Raw genomic sequence first — 15396 nt, forward strand, 5'->3', positions numbered from 1 at the left:
TCCAACAGAAAACAGCTTTGCAATGAAGACTGCCTTATACAACAAACATAGTAGAATAGAATCCACTCTCCACACTGTCTAACACCGTAGCCAGATAATGTGTTTATTTTTGTACTGCAAGGCATTGTTAATGAAGACAGTAGTGAGATTTTTTATTGTTTTTATATCAGTTGTGATTTGTTTACTTTGACCATGTTTTTTAGAATGTGTACTTGAATGATTGTGATTTTGCAGCTCTATTGACAGCAACTTGAGAAGGCTGTAGCGATAATTCATTCTTAATGCATCGTTCTTGCTTATTGCCATTAAAATTGATGTTACACATACTTTTTATTTCAATTCGTTTAAATAACTAAATGTATTTGTACAGCCATGGGTTTGTATCAAAGGCGCTATTTAAGCTGTAATATTTTTTTTGCATTATGTAATTCACATAGTTGCCCTTTGATTTAGTTGTCGTGCAGTGGGCATTACAAAATCTTTTTTTTTTGCACTGTTAACAGCTGCCTATTAATGCTGACGGGTGGTGATCGCAATCTTTGCAGATTCTAGCCAGGACTACACTGACTCAACGGGTGTGGACGTGCACGAGTTCTTGGTGAACACGCTCAGAAACAACCCCAGGTCCACTGCACTTGCACTGTCATTCTAGGCCATGAAGCTGTGGCATGCAATCAGGCACGCCGTTATTTATAAGAGCCTCTTTCTGCTGCGCTCTTCACTAAATCCTCGTACGTGTTCCAGAACAGCCGTCGGGGATGGACAACGCAGGAAAGAAAATGGGCTTCATTTTGTAAATTTAAAGAGTCGCCATGCTGTGATTAAGCGCAAGGCAGCTCTTTAGTGGTTGCGTGCTGCGAATGTACCGCTATGTAGGTCGCGTCAGACTTGACTGAATTACTGGGGGTGCTTGCAGCAAGCTCTCATTTCTCTCCCGTCCTCCCGAGACCGCGTTGTGCTGGATCGGCTGCGAGCAGCTGGTGGAGCGAGCAGTGTGCGTACAGCGGTAGCGGAGCGCGAGCCCTGCGCATTTTGTCAAGTGTTCAGTGCGCCAGTGCAACTGCTGCGCTAATTGGTATGCACGAGGAGATTCGCACATGTACTAATTCTGAGATCAGTATGTGTATGTCAGCAGTTGACTCGTGCATTCTGTATGGTGCCCTTTAAAAAATAATTACTGCACTGCAATTTGTGGATGAAAAAAATAAATTGGTGCTTTATATTCTGCATGCTGCAATTTGTTGAAATAAAGTTACTTCAATATCTTATATCTATATAAAGATCTTCATCTGTCTCAAAAACCTCTCGGGTACTTCCCGACAAGGTAGAACACTGCAATGTGGTACATTGGTAGCCTTTAGGACACAAACAACAGGAAATATCTGAAAATCCGAGATTTTATTTTTTATTTTAAGACCCCCAAATCTCGATTTTAAGTGCCCCATAAACAGCTTTGTGCGTGTCATTCAGAAACCGTAAAAAGTATAAGATTGCGGGGTTTTTTCGTTTGATCGAACGTTAAAGAGCAATTAAAATTAAGGTAAGAACCATTGTTCTATATTTTATTGTTTTTGAGATACTTCGGATTTAAGTGGTTTTGAATGAAAAAATATGCATTTTATGATGTTCAAATCTGTATCATTTTAAATCAGTAAAATATAGGAATTTCCCCTCATAGAGTATTAATTTGATTCATTTTGTTCTTTTGCATAAAAAAAGAACGGAATCTTTAAATTGAGCGGTTTATGATGAGTTTCGTCTTTAATTATAAGAAGTTGAATCGAGTAAAACATTTTAGTGGTTTTTTGTTTGCGTAAACATTAAAGTTTTCAGTTGTTATTCGTGTATGATCATCGATGAAAAATTGAAAAAATCGTATCAGGTAAAAAAAAATACTTTTGCCTGGCGAAGTCAGGCTTTATGAACTAGTTGAGAATAAAGTTGAATATTTTATATTCTTAGCTCTTTCAGTAAAGTCACGTTGAAGGGAAACAATAAAATATATATTAAACAATAAAAATTCTCACGACGTTTCGACCATAACACAAACGGTCGTCATCAGGTGACGACCGTTTGTGTTCTCACGACGTTTCGACCATAACACAAACGGTCGTCATCAGGTGACGACCGTTTGTGTTATGGTCGAAACGTCGTGAGAATTTTTATTGTTTTATATTTATTTTATTGTTTCCCTTCAACGTGACTTTACCGAAAGAGCTAAGAATATGAATTACTGCAGTCACAAAAGCTTTAAATCAAAATTTGAATATTTTATTTAAATATGTTGCGCAATAATAGCCTCTTCAGTAAATTTTAACACTTATATGGGACCATCGTTATTAATGGAAAAAGAACGAATGATACACTGTAACATGATGACAAATGTATGTGAATAGCTTCAAAAAGTCAGTCTCCACTTGTTCGCCATCATTGTCAACACGTGCCTGGAATCTTCTCCAGGTGGTCTCCAGAGCCCGGAGGCACATTTATTGTGGTATGATTGCAAATTCTCTGAAGTGTAAAAAAAAAATTGAAGCACCCTGAATATTATTTTGAAACCTGAATCATTAGAGAATTACTGGCAGACTTTTTCTGTCCTTGGATTGACCTTGCCGTATAAAATATGTGCACAGTACAATGATGATCACATTCAGGACTTCCAAACAACGACTTTTATTCCACACAATTTAGTGAGACGGCTTTGAATGAAGTAAGTGAAAGAGATCATTGATAAATGAGTAATTATAATTGTGAAGGTCAAGTAATGTTTTTTCTTTTAAGTAACACGTTTCCTTTGTGGAAATGGCATATTTATCCAAGACAAGGCCGATATAATGTTTTTATAAGAAAGTGGCATGAGGCTGCCAAGAGTCGGGAAACTCCAGACAAATGCTCTGGTGTCCAACAGCAATGAACAGGGAACTTGTGTAGTTTCTCTGCTACGTCAATATTCATGGTGTGGTGTCAAATGAATTATTTTGGGCTAGCATTAGGGGTTAGGAGTGCAGACAGATATTCCACACACATTTGAGCTTCATAATATAACATTTTTGTTGTATCTTTTTGTTATCCACATGCTTTCTTTTTTTTACCTCGCAGAGACAGAATGATGCTTCTGAAGATGGAGCAAGAGCTCACCGACTTCGTACAAGACAACAAGTAGGTTGACCTCGCTGACAAGAGTTCGCCAGAGGGAATGAGTTCTACAATGCGGAATGTGGTGGTTCATGTATGAGCTCAGGTCCAAGTGCCCAGCATCATACCGCACCATCTCTTTCAGGCAACACTATAGGAAATTCCCACCGATGACGTCGTACCACCGCATGCTCGTGCACCGTGTAGCTGCCTACTTCGGGATGGACCACAACGTGGACCAGACGGGCAAGGCCGTGGTGGTGAACAAGACGCCCAGCACGCGCATGTGGGTGAACAATCACGGCACCACTGGTCTGCCCTTTTGTTTCTTGTGTCCGTATTTCCTGGCGATTATGAGAGCACGTTGAGGTGCATTGGCTGTTTTACAAGCACAATCAAAATAGTTCATGGTTGTGACCATTATGAGCCGGCACTCATGGTAAATCAAGTCAGCTGTAAAGTTATATAGTGGTGCCGTGCTCAAACGAGGTTCGGGTTGTTCTCATCTCCATCAGATGGCCCTGTGCCAGTGCAAAAAAATACAACGTTGCTATGGCAAAGAACGTTTTCCATAGGACAACCACTTTGGAATTGGCAGAGAATACATTATTACCTAATTCATATTTTCATGTTCTCCATAGCACTGATGATCATTGAATTATTATTCTGTTGTATAAGAATTACAATACTTTATTCTAATATTATTATAGGTCACAAGTTTTTCATTTATGTACGCCTTAAAACACCAGCTTTTATTCAGATTCAAGTCCATGTTTCCAGGGTTACCACACACTTCCATTTTGTCATCATCTTGCCACATTCAACCCGACCCAAAGTATTTTGTTTAAAGCTACTCTATTTTTAACCTAAGAACCTATTGGCCCTGCTCCCTTACAGCCCTGAGCAGAGGTTTTCCGAGCATTTTAAAGATGATGGTCCGTGTGATGAAGCTCAGAAGCGTTTCATTCTAAAGAGGGACAACTCCAGCTTGGACAAAGATGACATGCAGGTGAGCACACTTGTCTGTGACAATGGACACACAGCCAGTTTTGATGCACTGAGATTTTTTTGTATTAATTATTTCCTTCCATTTTGTAGAAAGTCAGATTGACCAATGACCAAAAATTTTATATTGATTTTTGTATAGTCTCTAGGCTGGTAACAAAACATGTTGCTGGCTGTGTAAATCACTCGATTAAAAATATACACACAGCTTTAAGGTTGTGTCACATGCTCCCATTGTTTTTGAGACAACAACATGCAGAGTAGTGACTTATGGGAGGTGACTCCAAATAGACATGTCTGCATCTTCCAAATGTCTGACCATGTTTCTTTGACAAACCCAAAATGTTTTATGCAATTGTATGGGCCCCACTGCTTTTCGTGCCGTATTCCACACACCTCAGCGCATCCGGCTGCTGCAGGGCGAGCGGCGCAGCAAGTCAATTGAGGAGCGGGAAGAGGAGTACCAGCGTGCCCGAGAGAGAATCTTCGCTCAGGATGTGAGCGCTCGCACTCGCTTGCATGCCTGCACAACAGCAATTTGCGACAATACCTCGTCGCACATTTGTCATCGCGTTGCAGCGCTCTCAGAATTAAAACATTAAAAACACCTGCACACATACCTTTGTCGTTGAGTTCCAGGGATAACATGCACATTTTTTTTGTCTCTTCCTAGGCCATATCTGCGCAAGACACTCCTCAGATTGAAATCAGGTGAGCGTCCGCCTTTAATGACGACTGTTCATGTTTCTCTTACCCGTTGGCTCGTTATTTAACTGCTGTAACCCGACTCCTAACCTCTGAAATGACAACTGTAATGATGCACCTAATTCTGTTTAATAACACCAACAGAATCCAGGAGGATGGCAGCACCCCTAATAGCACTCACAAACGGCGGCAAATGTTTAGGTACTAGACCACTTTTCTTGGCGGTGCTTTGCGTAGTGCACGTAACTGTCCTGCACGCATGCTGCATGCTCCCATTGTAAAACGCCGCTTGTATTTGACTGCCATGTACTTCACCCTGTTAAATAATGTATTGTCAAAAGTCGTGGATGTGAATCAAAGCTTGCTGCAAGAATCTTGAAGTATGTAAACAGAAATGTGCATTCTTGATTGTGTCATGCAAAAAATTATCAATTATTGTGACTAATTTTTGGATCATGAAAAGCATCGGAGATCATCGTTGTGATGACGCCATCGGCCATAGTGGTTCAGTCATTGTCGGCGAAAACCCAGTGTTGGCGTGTGTCCGTGCTCCCGAAACAGAAGCCGGAAGGACAGCGGGCGGCTCTCCAACGGGGGGCGACAGAGCAGCACTGACACGGAGTTGAGGCCCTCGGAGCCCCGGCCCTGGAGCAGCACAGACTCGGAGAGCTCGGGCCACCGGCTGTCACGGCCAGCTGTCACCAAGGCCAGTAGCTTCGGCGGCATCTCAGTGCTGGTACGCGGGGACAGCACCTCGAGCAGCAACAAGAGCTCTGTGGGACGGCTCTCCAAAACCGGTAATATTCTCTTCTCAAATGTAAAGTGATTGTTTTTCTCTTTTCTTCATGTCACTTCGTAAGACTCAAGTTTGTTGAGTATTATCACTTTGTATTTGTGGGGTTATCACTCTGGGCATTTCATTTTCCTCCCACAGGAGAAATATATTTGGCCAAGCAATGCAAACAGCACCCAAATGTAAATGAGTATTGAGACTCAGAAATGCTTTCCGAATGAATAAAGGAATATGTTAATTAGTCTAAGGCTAACAAGTTTCAAACTAGCTTGTTTGCCCGTCCTAGGACAGAAGCTGAAATATTAAACATGTACATTTACGTTTTCTTGTGTGATTCACCCGCTCATGATTATTAATGACGGGGGGGGGGTGCCTCTTTTGCAGTGACGTCACGTACGGATATAGCACTGTGCTGCGTATATTTATTTTTTACCGTCACTTTCTGTAAAGAAACGGCTGCGTAGTGTTATTATTTAATTAATTTTCAGTAAAGAAACGTAAAATTTAAAGCGAATTTCCGCTCGATCTGCGGGAGTGTAAAAATCCACCCGCTCATGAATATTAATGAGGGGGGGTGGGCCTCATGTGGGGTGACATCACGCGGGGGGGTGGGCCTCGTGGAGTGATGTCACGCTCGGGACACACATTGTTGACTCATTATAGTAGTATGAGAACTACTGTAAAACACAGCCTAACCTTGCAGCATGTCTCAATTTCCCTCCCCACTCATCCCTCAGGCTCTGAGTCATCCAGCAGTGTGGGGTCATCCTCAGGCTCGCTTGCTCGCCCTGCCGAGACATCCACCACAGCCGCCCCCAGTGTCCCAGGCCCCATGCCCAGTGGCCTCGTTGGCTCGGGAGGGATGGCCGTTGGGATGGGCCCGCCCGCCGCCAGCGGCCCCAGCTATTACCTGTTGCACCTGGACTCAGCCGGCATTCCACCCGGCAGCATTCTCATAAACCCACAGACAGGTAGGCCCTTACACACCTCCCTTACACACCGGCTTCAAAATGAGAACTTAGAAACTGCTTTGGTAGCAGTACATGGGCAAAGAACACAACCACTGCAGTGTCTTCCTAGTGTTTTTATGGCACCTCGTTGTGAATTGTGGTCAAGGCCTTGTCTCTCCTATCTTTGCTGTGAATAACGACTATAGTCTTAATTGTTTGTCTGATACATTTTATTTATGTTATAAATTAGTGTTAATGATGACAGTGATTAGGTGTGTTTGCTCCGTGCTTCACCTGTGAAGTTCATTCATTTTGTAAATAGAACCTTTCACAAAATTCCAAAAGCCAATGACTGCAATAGCTAGCTTTGGTTTTGAAAATTACATTAAAAATCCCCAATATAATTAACATAACATACAAATTAAATAAATGTCACAAAGACAGACTTGCATATAATTTTTGTAATGTATTTTAAATGTTATCAAGTTTAAGTTTGCAATTATTGCACCATCACCATACAATTTGTCATAAGCAAAACATAATTACAGTTCAAATACATTTCTGTATAATCCATCAACCATTTCTATAACATATATAATGAATAGGTAGTAAAATTACATGTCTATTTTATAATGCATCATCCATGGACTTTTGACTAAGTGGGCACTTGCCAACTCTAACTGCTACTGTGTTTGAGAGGTTTGATATTTCTTACGATAGGATTGCCAGGCTTGCTGGACTTGTTCTGCGATCCATTTCACTGAACCCGCTGTTTGCTCCAACAGGGCAGCCGCTGCTGAATGCGGATGGGTCCCTGGCAGTGTACAACCCTCCCACCGGGCAGGTACAGCAACCGCAGCAGCAGCAGCAGCAGCAGCAGATAGCCACACAGATGGTGGGGCCTGGTACCTGCCAGCAGTTGCTCCACCAACGACCAAATCCACAGCAGCGACAGCAACTCCCCCACCAGGCCGCACAGGTGAGGAATATTTATCTGCACTCAGGCTAAGGCACACAAATACATAATCCCACATACACAACGACACAGATTCCCCGTAGAACCTTATCGACGATTAAGGCAAGTGATGTTACCTAGGAAACGCTGCATGGCACATGAGGCCACACCTGGCCATCTAATTCTCCCTATTGCTGGTATTTACACACCGTACCAGGTACTCATTCATATCTGAATCAACCTAGAGGTGGCCCAGTACCGTTTCTGATGTCTCTCGCCACTGATGTTCACTGGTAGAAAATTGAACTCAGGTCATCAGGTTCATAGTGGAGTGTGCTAACCACTAGGCCACCACTCTCCATACACACACAATAAACTGGCGCAGCTCTCCCACCAAATTATAGTATGGTACGTTATAACGTGTTTAACCATGGAGATAAAAACGTGGCTCGCAACTAGACTTTGCTGGATGATTGATGCCTTCTGTTGAAGCCAAACAGATGCTAACTTTGACCTTAATCTGTTAAAAACCTTATGTTTACTCAGCTGTCCCAGTAGCTCAGCTGTAGGTGCATTCTGCTTATAAGAAATCAATCTGGAAAAATCAAAGAGTTCTCAACTTGTCGATGCGTAACTCGGCTTTGTGTCTCCTGGGCTGTCCGACGCGAAACTGGCTTTAGCTTCATTAGAAAAAGATATATAATATCAGGCACTCTGGCTTTACTGCTCAAGTGATGTTACTGCATTCATCTTAAATTAAACTATATGGGAATGACATCACAGAAATACTACGAAAATACCATAATTTCTTTAGCACAGTTGGTATGTACGGTGCGAAAGAAGTTTAACATACGTACATAATGACACGCTTCCCTTCAACATTTAAGTCTGTTTTCTCAATTACAAACTCATGTCACACAGCTTGGGATCCACAGCTGAAGTACATAGCTGCAACGTAAGGCCTGTTTTTTAGGTTGTGTCTTTCTCTGCAGTCATCTACTTCTTGGATAAATGAAAATATGATTACATCACTGCTACTGGTGCAATCTGTGATGTCCTGTTCTTGCCCACACGTCCCTGCTGCCCAGTGCGTGGCACTCGCGTCCCAGCCTGGCTCATACCCACTGGCATCCTACGCTCCCAGCACAGCCACCCACCACCCTGCGGCCCCCACGCAGCCGCTAATGCCTGTACTTCACACCCAGCAGCAGCAGCAGTACCACACGGTAAAGCCTCAATATTCCCGGGGTTCGGTATTCCATCACGATGGTGCAGAAGGGGGCACGAGAGCGTAGCTAAAGTTGCTGACTGTTAATTGATGCTCAAATTCTTCATGTTTGCTAAGGGTATGGGTATTGTTTGTGCGACTGTGCTCATGGCTTTCATTAATTCAACACCCAACCCTTGGCCAGGAGCGATGCTGTCCACCTCATGCCACTCACCCATCCCCCCGTCTCTTGCTGTGCTTTTGGCTGAAATCCTGAATGCCTGTAGTATTCCACGCATTCATGCCTATCCCGCAGAAGACAACATGATAAAACTATCACTAAAATGGGATATTCTGAGCTTGATTTACTTCTAGGTTTTATATAATAACATGTTTATCATGTTTATTGTTTCTTCTTGGGTCTATTACAAAGGTCATTCAACATTAAATGTGTACTAATTAAATTTCACTTGTTGCTGTATTGCCATCAACTGTCTATGCTTGTGAAGCAAATATGGCAGTGGTTTCCCAACCTTGTGGTCTTCAGACCACTCGTGATCCACATGGCTGTGGGAAGTGGTCCGTGGAACTGTTACGGATACGATTTATTTTTGCAAAACACCATATTTCTACTGCATGGTGGTTCTTGACTTTTTTTTGGGTTGCCCGTGGATCCAAAACCTTTGAGAATTACTGCTTTATAATATGTGAATGAAGGTACTACCCACCTCAACAACGCTCACCTTTTCTTATTCTCTACCACCCTGCAGCCAGAGGAGCTGGGCCCACACTTTGGCCAAATAAGCCTGAATCGTCAGACGTCGGGTGACACGCTGGATGCCATGCAGCCGCACGGCCACGCGGCCATGTGCCCCGTCATGGTGCAGGGCTCCCAGCAGCCTGCCTACATCGGAGTGTCTGGCATCTCAGGCCTGCTGCACCAAGGGGGTTTCCACATGGGAGCGTCAGCAGGACCCACAGGGCAGGGCAGTACTGGGCAGCAGCCAGGCCTCCAGCAGCAGCAGAGCTATGGGCAAGCCCAGCAGCATGGTCAGGTGCGGTACCACGTGCCATATGCATGGGTGTGTGTGTGCATAAATGCATGTGTGAGAGTTGCGTTGTGATTACAATCATTGCAAAGTTGACCAGTCTCGGTATACAAGTCTCAATTGTCTGCAGTTTAAATGTAATTTTGTTTGACTAGTTTGTTGTTTGTAAACAGGTGCAGCCACCAAATCTTGAATTTCTCAGTCTCAATGATGCCCCTGTAAGGCCAAGAATCCCAATTCTAAGTTAAATTGTTTTTGCAATTAGAGTTTTTCTTTGCAACTGTTAAAACACGATACAATTTTTACCAGCGTGTTTTACATTTAAGCCAAGATGCATTCATCTCCAAAAAGGTATTTGAAACATTTTAATCATATCATTCACCACTAACGCATGTGACCTCAATCTTCAAATGCATGGGTGTATTTTATATTTCCTGTCCATTAACTCTTTACGTCTAGGTCGCTTCTAACCAATCTTGACGGCTGTTGTCGTTCCATGCAGATGACCGTTTACTTCTGCCCTCCATCCCCATATCCTCCACCGGGGCAGCAGTACCGGGGTGGAGCTACCATGCAGTATAGTGGTTCTCGCGGCCAGCAGCCGAGTGAGGCCACGCACACACACAGACACAAACCAACTTGCTCGAATTTTGTATCCCCACCCACTCATTGTCCCAGAGCCGTGTGCCTGGATGTAGTGTAAATGCTCAGCAGTGTATGCCATAAGATTACAGGAGCCAGGATACCCTTACCACAACACATACAAATTGGGCCATGATGCAGCGTTTTTTGGGTCCACAGATCATGTTATTTGAATGTGAATTGTTTATCTGTTCATCTGCATCCGAAAGTGGTAATTGATGCATTAATTTAGATAAGTCTCTTACGAGAGACGCATGGGCTCATATTGAATGGTCATAGAAGCAATGTGTTTGGATAGGAGTTGGTGTAAGATATCCACTGATTTACTCCATTCATTACCAGTTGCACATGTACATAATATATATGGAGAAACTCATGAATTTCGGTTTAATAATATATCACAGTGGGGTAGTCCAGAGAATATTAACCCTATTCCTAACTGAAGGGTATGTTCACATTGGATAGGCGCTCTAAACGCACTTCAAGAAGCACTGAGGCAGCATCGTCTAACTGATGCATTTGCCCTCGTTCTCATAAAGCCTTTGCTTCTGCCAAAAGGCAGGCATGGAGCAGCAGCTTCGGTGCAAAGGTGAGTGATGATGCCACACATTTGGGCAGCAGCAGCTTTTGGTCCGGAATCCTCCATCATAGACAGGGGTGGCACGTTCAGTGCACGCACACAAGCACACACGCGGGGATGCAGCAGAGCCGTGCGGCCGGGGGTGCCTGAGGAGGAGGCCGCAACGCTGCCTGGGAGTGATGAGCCCTGTCCTCTCACAGTGAACCGGTCTCTTTCCCTGGCAGCCCACAGTGCAGCAGTGCACAGCATCGCCCAGGGGGGGTACTGTGTTGAAGCAAATGAGTAGCTCCTCCACACATAAAATACAATTCAGTGAGCCTATCTTTGTTAGACTCGATAGACATTTTATCATACCATGTGCTTGCTTTTATTGGTAGGCTACCGTTGAATTTTACCAATGCGTTTTTAATGGCTGTTTTATTTGAATATATATGATGTATGTTGTGTGGATTGAATTCCAAGAATACCAGGTAGAATTTATATTTCCGAAACTATATTAAAGGAACTGTAGTGGATACATAGATCTGAAACAAATGTTCCAATATAAGAGCCCATTGGGAGAGAGTCTCTTGCAACACAGAACTGAGATGACTAAAAATATAAAAAAATATGGGAGCCGAGGGCATTGTTTGCAAGAAAAATCATAATATAATAATTAAACATTACAGAAACATAACTAAAATATGACAAAAACCTTGTTTTAAAATGCCATTTACACGTCAAAAATGTTGAAACTAAAATACAACAGTTATGGTACATAAATGATTAAAATTCTATAATTGCCTGCTTTCATATATGACAGAAGAAAAGTCTAATAGCGTAACTACTGAAGTATGTTTGGCGCTAGCCTGGCTCGCCCTGAAACGTGCCCAGCCGTTGACGCCGCTCGCCCGTTGTGGACGCGCGCAGGTTATCAGCCCATGAGTGCGGTGCCACAGCCTGCCTACGTGAGCATGCAGCCACCGCCGGGCCAGGGCATGATGCCGGGGCAGCAGGGAGGCCTGGCGCACCCCATGCCTGGGGCCCTGGGAAGTCCAGTGCAGGGGCCCGTTGGCAGCACCTTGCAAGGAATGATGAGCCACTACCCTCCCATGTCGGCGTATCACGTAAGGCGGCTTGATCTACGCTGCTCGCTCACTAGGTGGCAGTAGAGGCCTTGCTCATCGGCATGACTACAGATTACAGTTCTTTGTATTTTCAGATACGATTTAAGAACTTGCTTAATGTCCAGTGAGATGCGAAATGGTTTCTAATGTAAATGGCACTGTAGTACACATGTTGGATGGCTTGTCATGTCAGTTCTAAAGTAATTTGATTGGTCATCGCATACAATCGATGGTTTTGCCAATTATTATATAAGAAATAATGTGGTAATGACGTATTTACGTTTAAAAGTGTCTTTAACACATATCTTAAAAATATATATGTAGATAGTGCATTATTGAGGGTAATACATTTCCAAGATGTGTGCCAGATTCAAGGGTTCACACAATTTGCATTAATTGTGTGCGTTCTCTGCTTCCCTTTTTCATGATGTTTAATCAGATGGCTCAGGCTGCCCCCTTGGGGCCCGTGCCCCCACCCCCTCCCCCTCAACAGCAGTACCAGCAGCCCGTGCTTCTCAGTGGACAGCCCCACGGCACCATGCCTCCCATGTTCTGCAGCATGGGCCAGCCGGCCCTGCAGAGCAATCTAAGGTACACTGCAAACACGATGCCAGTTGGCGTATACCCACTTCTCTAGCTTTCTCTGCCCGACGCTCAGGAAGCTTCGTGGGAGGCCTTTTTGTGTCGGCATTATTCCACTGTAGGCGTGATGTTCAGCCTAATTACCACCTTTGTCAAGGTGCAAATGTATGTTCTGGTGCACTTTCAATTCGTGATATGTCCTTTAACATTATAAAATCTGCAGTAAATAACATTATCCACCTGGACTTCATGCATTATTATCAGTCTCAGATGCTGTGTTTTTTTTTTCTTAGCAAAATCGGCCACATGAATGCTTTTAGATACCATCTTCAGCGCAATTGGTGGCATAATCTTTATTCTACCTTCCTGGTGTTTTCTGCTTTATTTATATCATGACCTTTAATCACAATGGAGGAGACCACCCACATGTGTTATGTAAAGAATGCACCTAATTCATCTTGTGTGATGAATGCATTTTTTTATGTTTAGCCAGGATGCATAGATAAGATGTTTAACCTCATGTGCTTGTGTGGCTTTACCCACAGATGTAAAAAGACTTTATAATGTTCCTTATACTTGACCTGTAACGTTCGTTATACTTATAACTGTGAAGATCTCAATTGCTGTGGCCAAGGTGCCAAGACCACCGTTTTGACATCTTCATCGCAGCCTATTGTTTTTAGTGTGACAAATGTAATCAGTTCAAGTCATACAAGGAGCGTGTCTGTTTATTTGTCAATCTAGAAATCTGGATCATGGTCTGTCTTGCAAAATAATCGTATAGTCTCAAGTAATTGTCATCTTAGTCAAAGTCATGGATTTATTCAAAACAAATACTACTTGGAAAAAATATATTTCGAAGGCTAATCAAACAATAGATTAAATTATTTTCTGCTGTCTAGTTAATCAGACTTCCCTACCTTTTTAATTTAGTTTCATTTTCTAAGTCTGTTTTAATGGCCTTTTGCCAAATAGCATATGCTTACCCTGCACATTCTGGTGTTAATTTGTGTCGTGATAATCGGCCACCAGTGGTTCAGTTCTAGGCTACCTGCAGCCCCCTGGCATGGAGCAGCTGCAGTTTCCAAGAACTCAGTCCCCCGCCGCCTCCCAACCCCCGCACGGGCAGCACTACGCAGGTGAGACCTTGGCGTCACAGCCACTGCACAGTGCCACCATTGTACACCAGAGAATACGTGCCTTGCTCATCATTAGCTGCATGTGTCTAGGGGCAATGGTTTTCAGCAGGTCAGTCCGGTCTGGACTGACTTCATCAACTCTGTGCCTTGTTTACATTACCGAAAGGAATGTTCTTTCCAGCACTCTTTCAGGTTCTACCCGCACGATACCTGACGTTCTCTCCAGTCTTTGTGTGTGGCAAAATACCTTGTGTTTGTCAGCAGGGAGTCGATAATGGCATGTACATTTTTCCTTCTAACCTTGGGGTTTTGGTGATCATAGCCATACATTTTATGAGTCAACCTGGTTCTCAGGCTGACTATATGACCACTGCATTCTGCTTTCAGTTATTACCAATTCTGTTATGACCACTTGTTTAGAACTTGTTTTAGCATTAAAATGGGTTTGATGTTCCATCTCCTCTGGTCTACTGGGAATTATTCAGACCAAGCTCCTAAGTGTTAGCTAAGCTATTGAGGCCAAGGATTCTGAAGAATGGATCCATTTATTACATAAACTACTCATTCCAATGAATGGTAACAGTGAAATTAAAGGGGAAAATTCTGAAAAATGTCTTAAACACGATAAAGCATTTACAAATCAGGTCGATCACAAACTAAAACAACAGCATTCTGGCACCTGTTCTAGCTCTGAGTGTAGATTTTTGAATTTCCATTGAACAGCAGGGTGTTGATTAATGAAATGTCTGCTGCGTGTGCATGTTTGTTTAATGTCTGCCTTGCACGCCCAGTGTTCGGCTACGTACAAGGACAACGGCCGCCCTCACCACTCGTGCAGCAGCACCAGCAGCATCAACATCATCACCATGGGCTGGCGCAGGCTCACAGGGGCCCGTCCGCAAGCCACGTTCCAGCGGGACTCTCTGGAGGCCCACCTACTGCCGCGCCGGCATCGCACATGGGCTCTAAGTCCCCGCCCACGGCGCTCACCCTCGTGCCAGGTGCGCGCATGCCGCGGTCAGTGGCCCAGCGTGCCCGTGTCAGAGGACGTCCTTTCTGAATAGAGGACCTTCGAGCTCGTTCAATCCGCTCAGCCAGGCACATGGCAGCCGTTAGGGCCCCAATTTGCAATATATTGTTCCTAGATCACGTGCGTGACACCCGCCTGCATGGCCGTGAAGTTAAGACATTTCAGAGTTTTGTTCACCTACCTATGCATATTGTTGAGTAGTCCCATTATATGAGTGGGATTTCTACAGGTATTCAAGTTTCATCCCACACAGAATACTTGGCAGAGAGTTGGCCAAATATCCTATGTAAGACCCGCTTGAGAGAAGTGTCTTCAGACTTATTTGAGGTAAATTGGTAAATAAAGCTCTTGTCTTCGATGTTATATTTAAGTAAATGTGCTGCTATGTAATGCATGTTAGGTGAATGTTAATGCAGAGTAATTCAGTAAATACTGTTACTTCACTTGTTTTTATTGGGGTAGTTTGTATCTCATGGTTCTTGCAATACTTTATGGCACAAGGCGCACTCTTAAGCAAG

The 15396-nt window shown here is 43.6% G+C and overlaps 1 protein-coding gene across 11 annotated transcripts in view; it reads left to right on the top strand.

The window, feature by feature from the left end:
- LOC116946776 (cAMP-regulated phosphoprotein 21-like) overlaps positions 1 to 15396 on the top strand; it is a 77397-nt gene that overhangs the window by 35043 nt on the left and 26958 nt on the right. For 9 of the 11 annotated variants that reach the window (XM_032961952.2, XM_076070259.1, XM_032962006.2 and 6 more), the window contains 17 exons: positions 546 to 624; positions 3100 to 3159; positions 3281 to 3421; positions 4033 to 4144; positions 4542 to 4637; positions 4814 to 4851; positions 4990 to 5046; positions 5407 to 5642; positions 6376 to 6609; positions 7374 to 7567; positions 8632 to 8769; positions 9521 to 9805; positions 10302 to 10404; positions 11931 to 12127; positions 12567 to 12718; positions 13742 to 13848; positions 14640 to 14849. In XM_032961952.2, the coding sequence (XP_032817843.2) occupies positions 546 to 624; positions 3100 to 3159; positions 3281 to 3421; positions 4033 to 4144; positions 4542 to 4637; positions 4814 to 4851; positions 4990 to 5046; positions 5407 to 5642; positions 6376 to 6609; positions 7374 to 7567; positions 8632 to 8769; positions 9521 to 9805; positions 10302 to 10404; positions 11931 to 12127; positions 12567 to 12718; positions 13742 to 13848; positions 14640 to 14849 (2439 nt within the window). The remainder of the gene's footprint in view (positions 1 to 545; positions 625 to 3099; positions 3160 to 3280; positions 3422 to 4032; positions 4145 to 4541; positions 4638 to 4813; positions 4852 to 4989; positions 5047 to 5406; positions 5643 to 6375; positions 6610 to 7373; positions 7568 to 8631; positions 8770 to 9520; positions 9806 to 10301; positions 10405 to 11930; positions 12128 to 12566; positions 12719 to 13741; positions 13849 to 14639; positions 14850 to 15396) is intronic. The other 2 variants (XM_032961992.2, XM_032961984.2) reach the window with 2 other exon arrangements.

Source organism: Petromyzon marinus, chromosome 2 (assembly GCF_048934315.1).
Source record: "Petromyzon marinus isolate PM22_M1 ecotype Great Lakes invasive population chromosome 2, UKy_Petmar_22M1.pri1.0, whole genome shotgun sequence".
Lineage (NCBI taxonomy): Eukaryota > Metazoa > Chordata > Hyperoartia > Petromyzontiformes > Petromyzontidae > Petromyzon > Petromyzon marinus.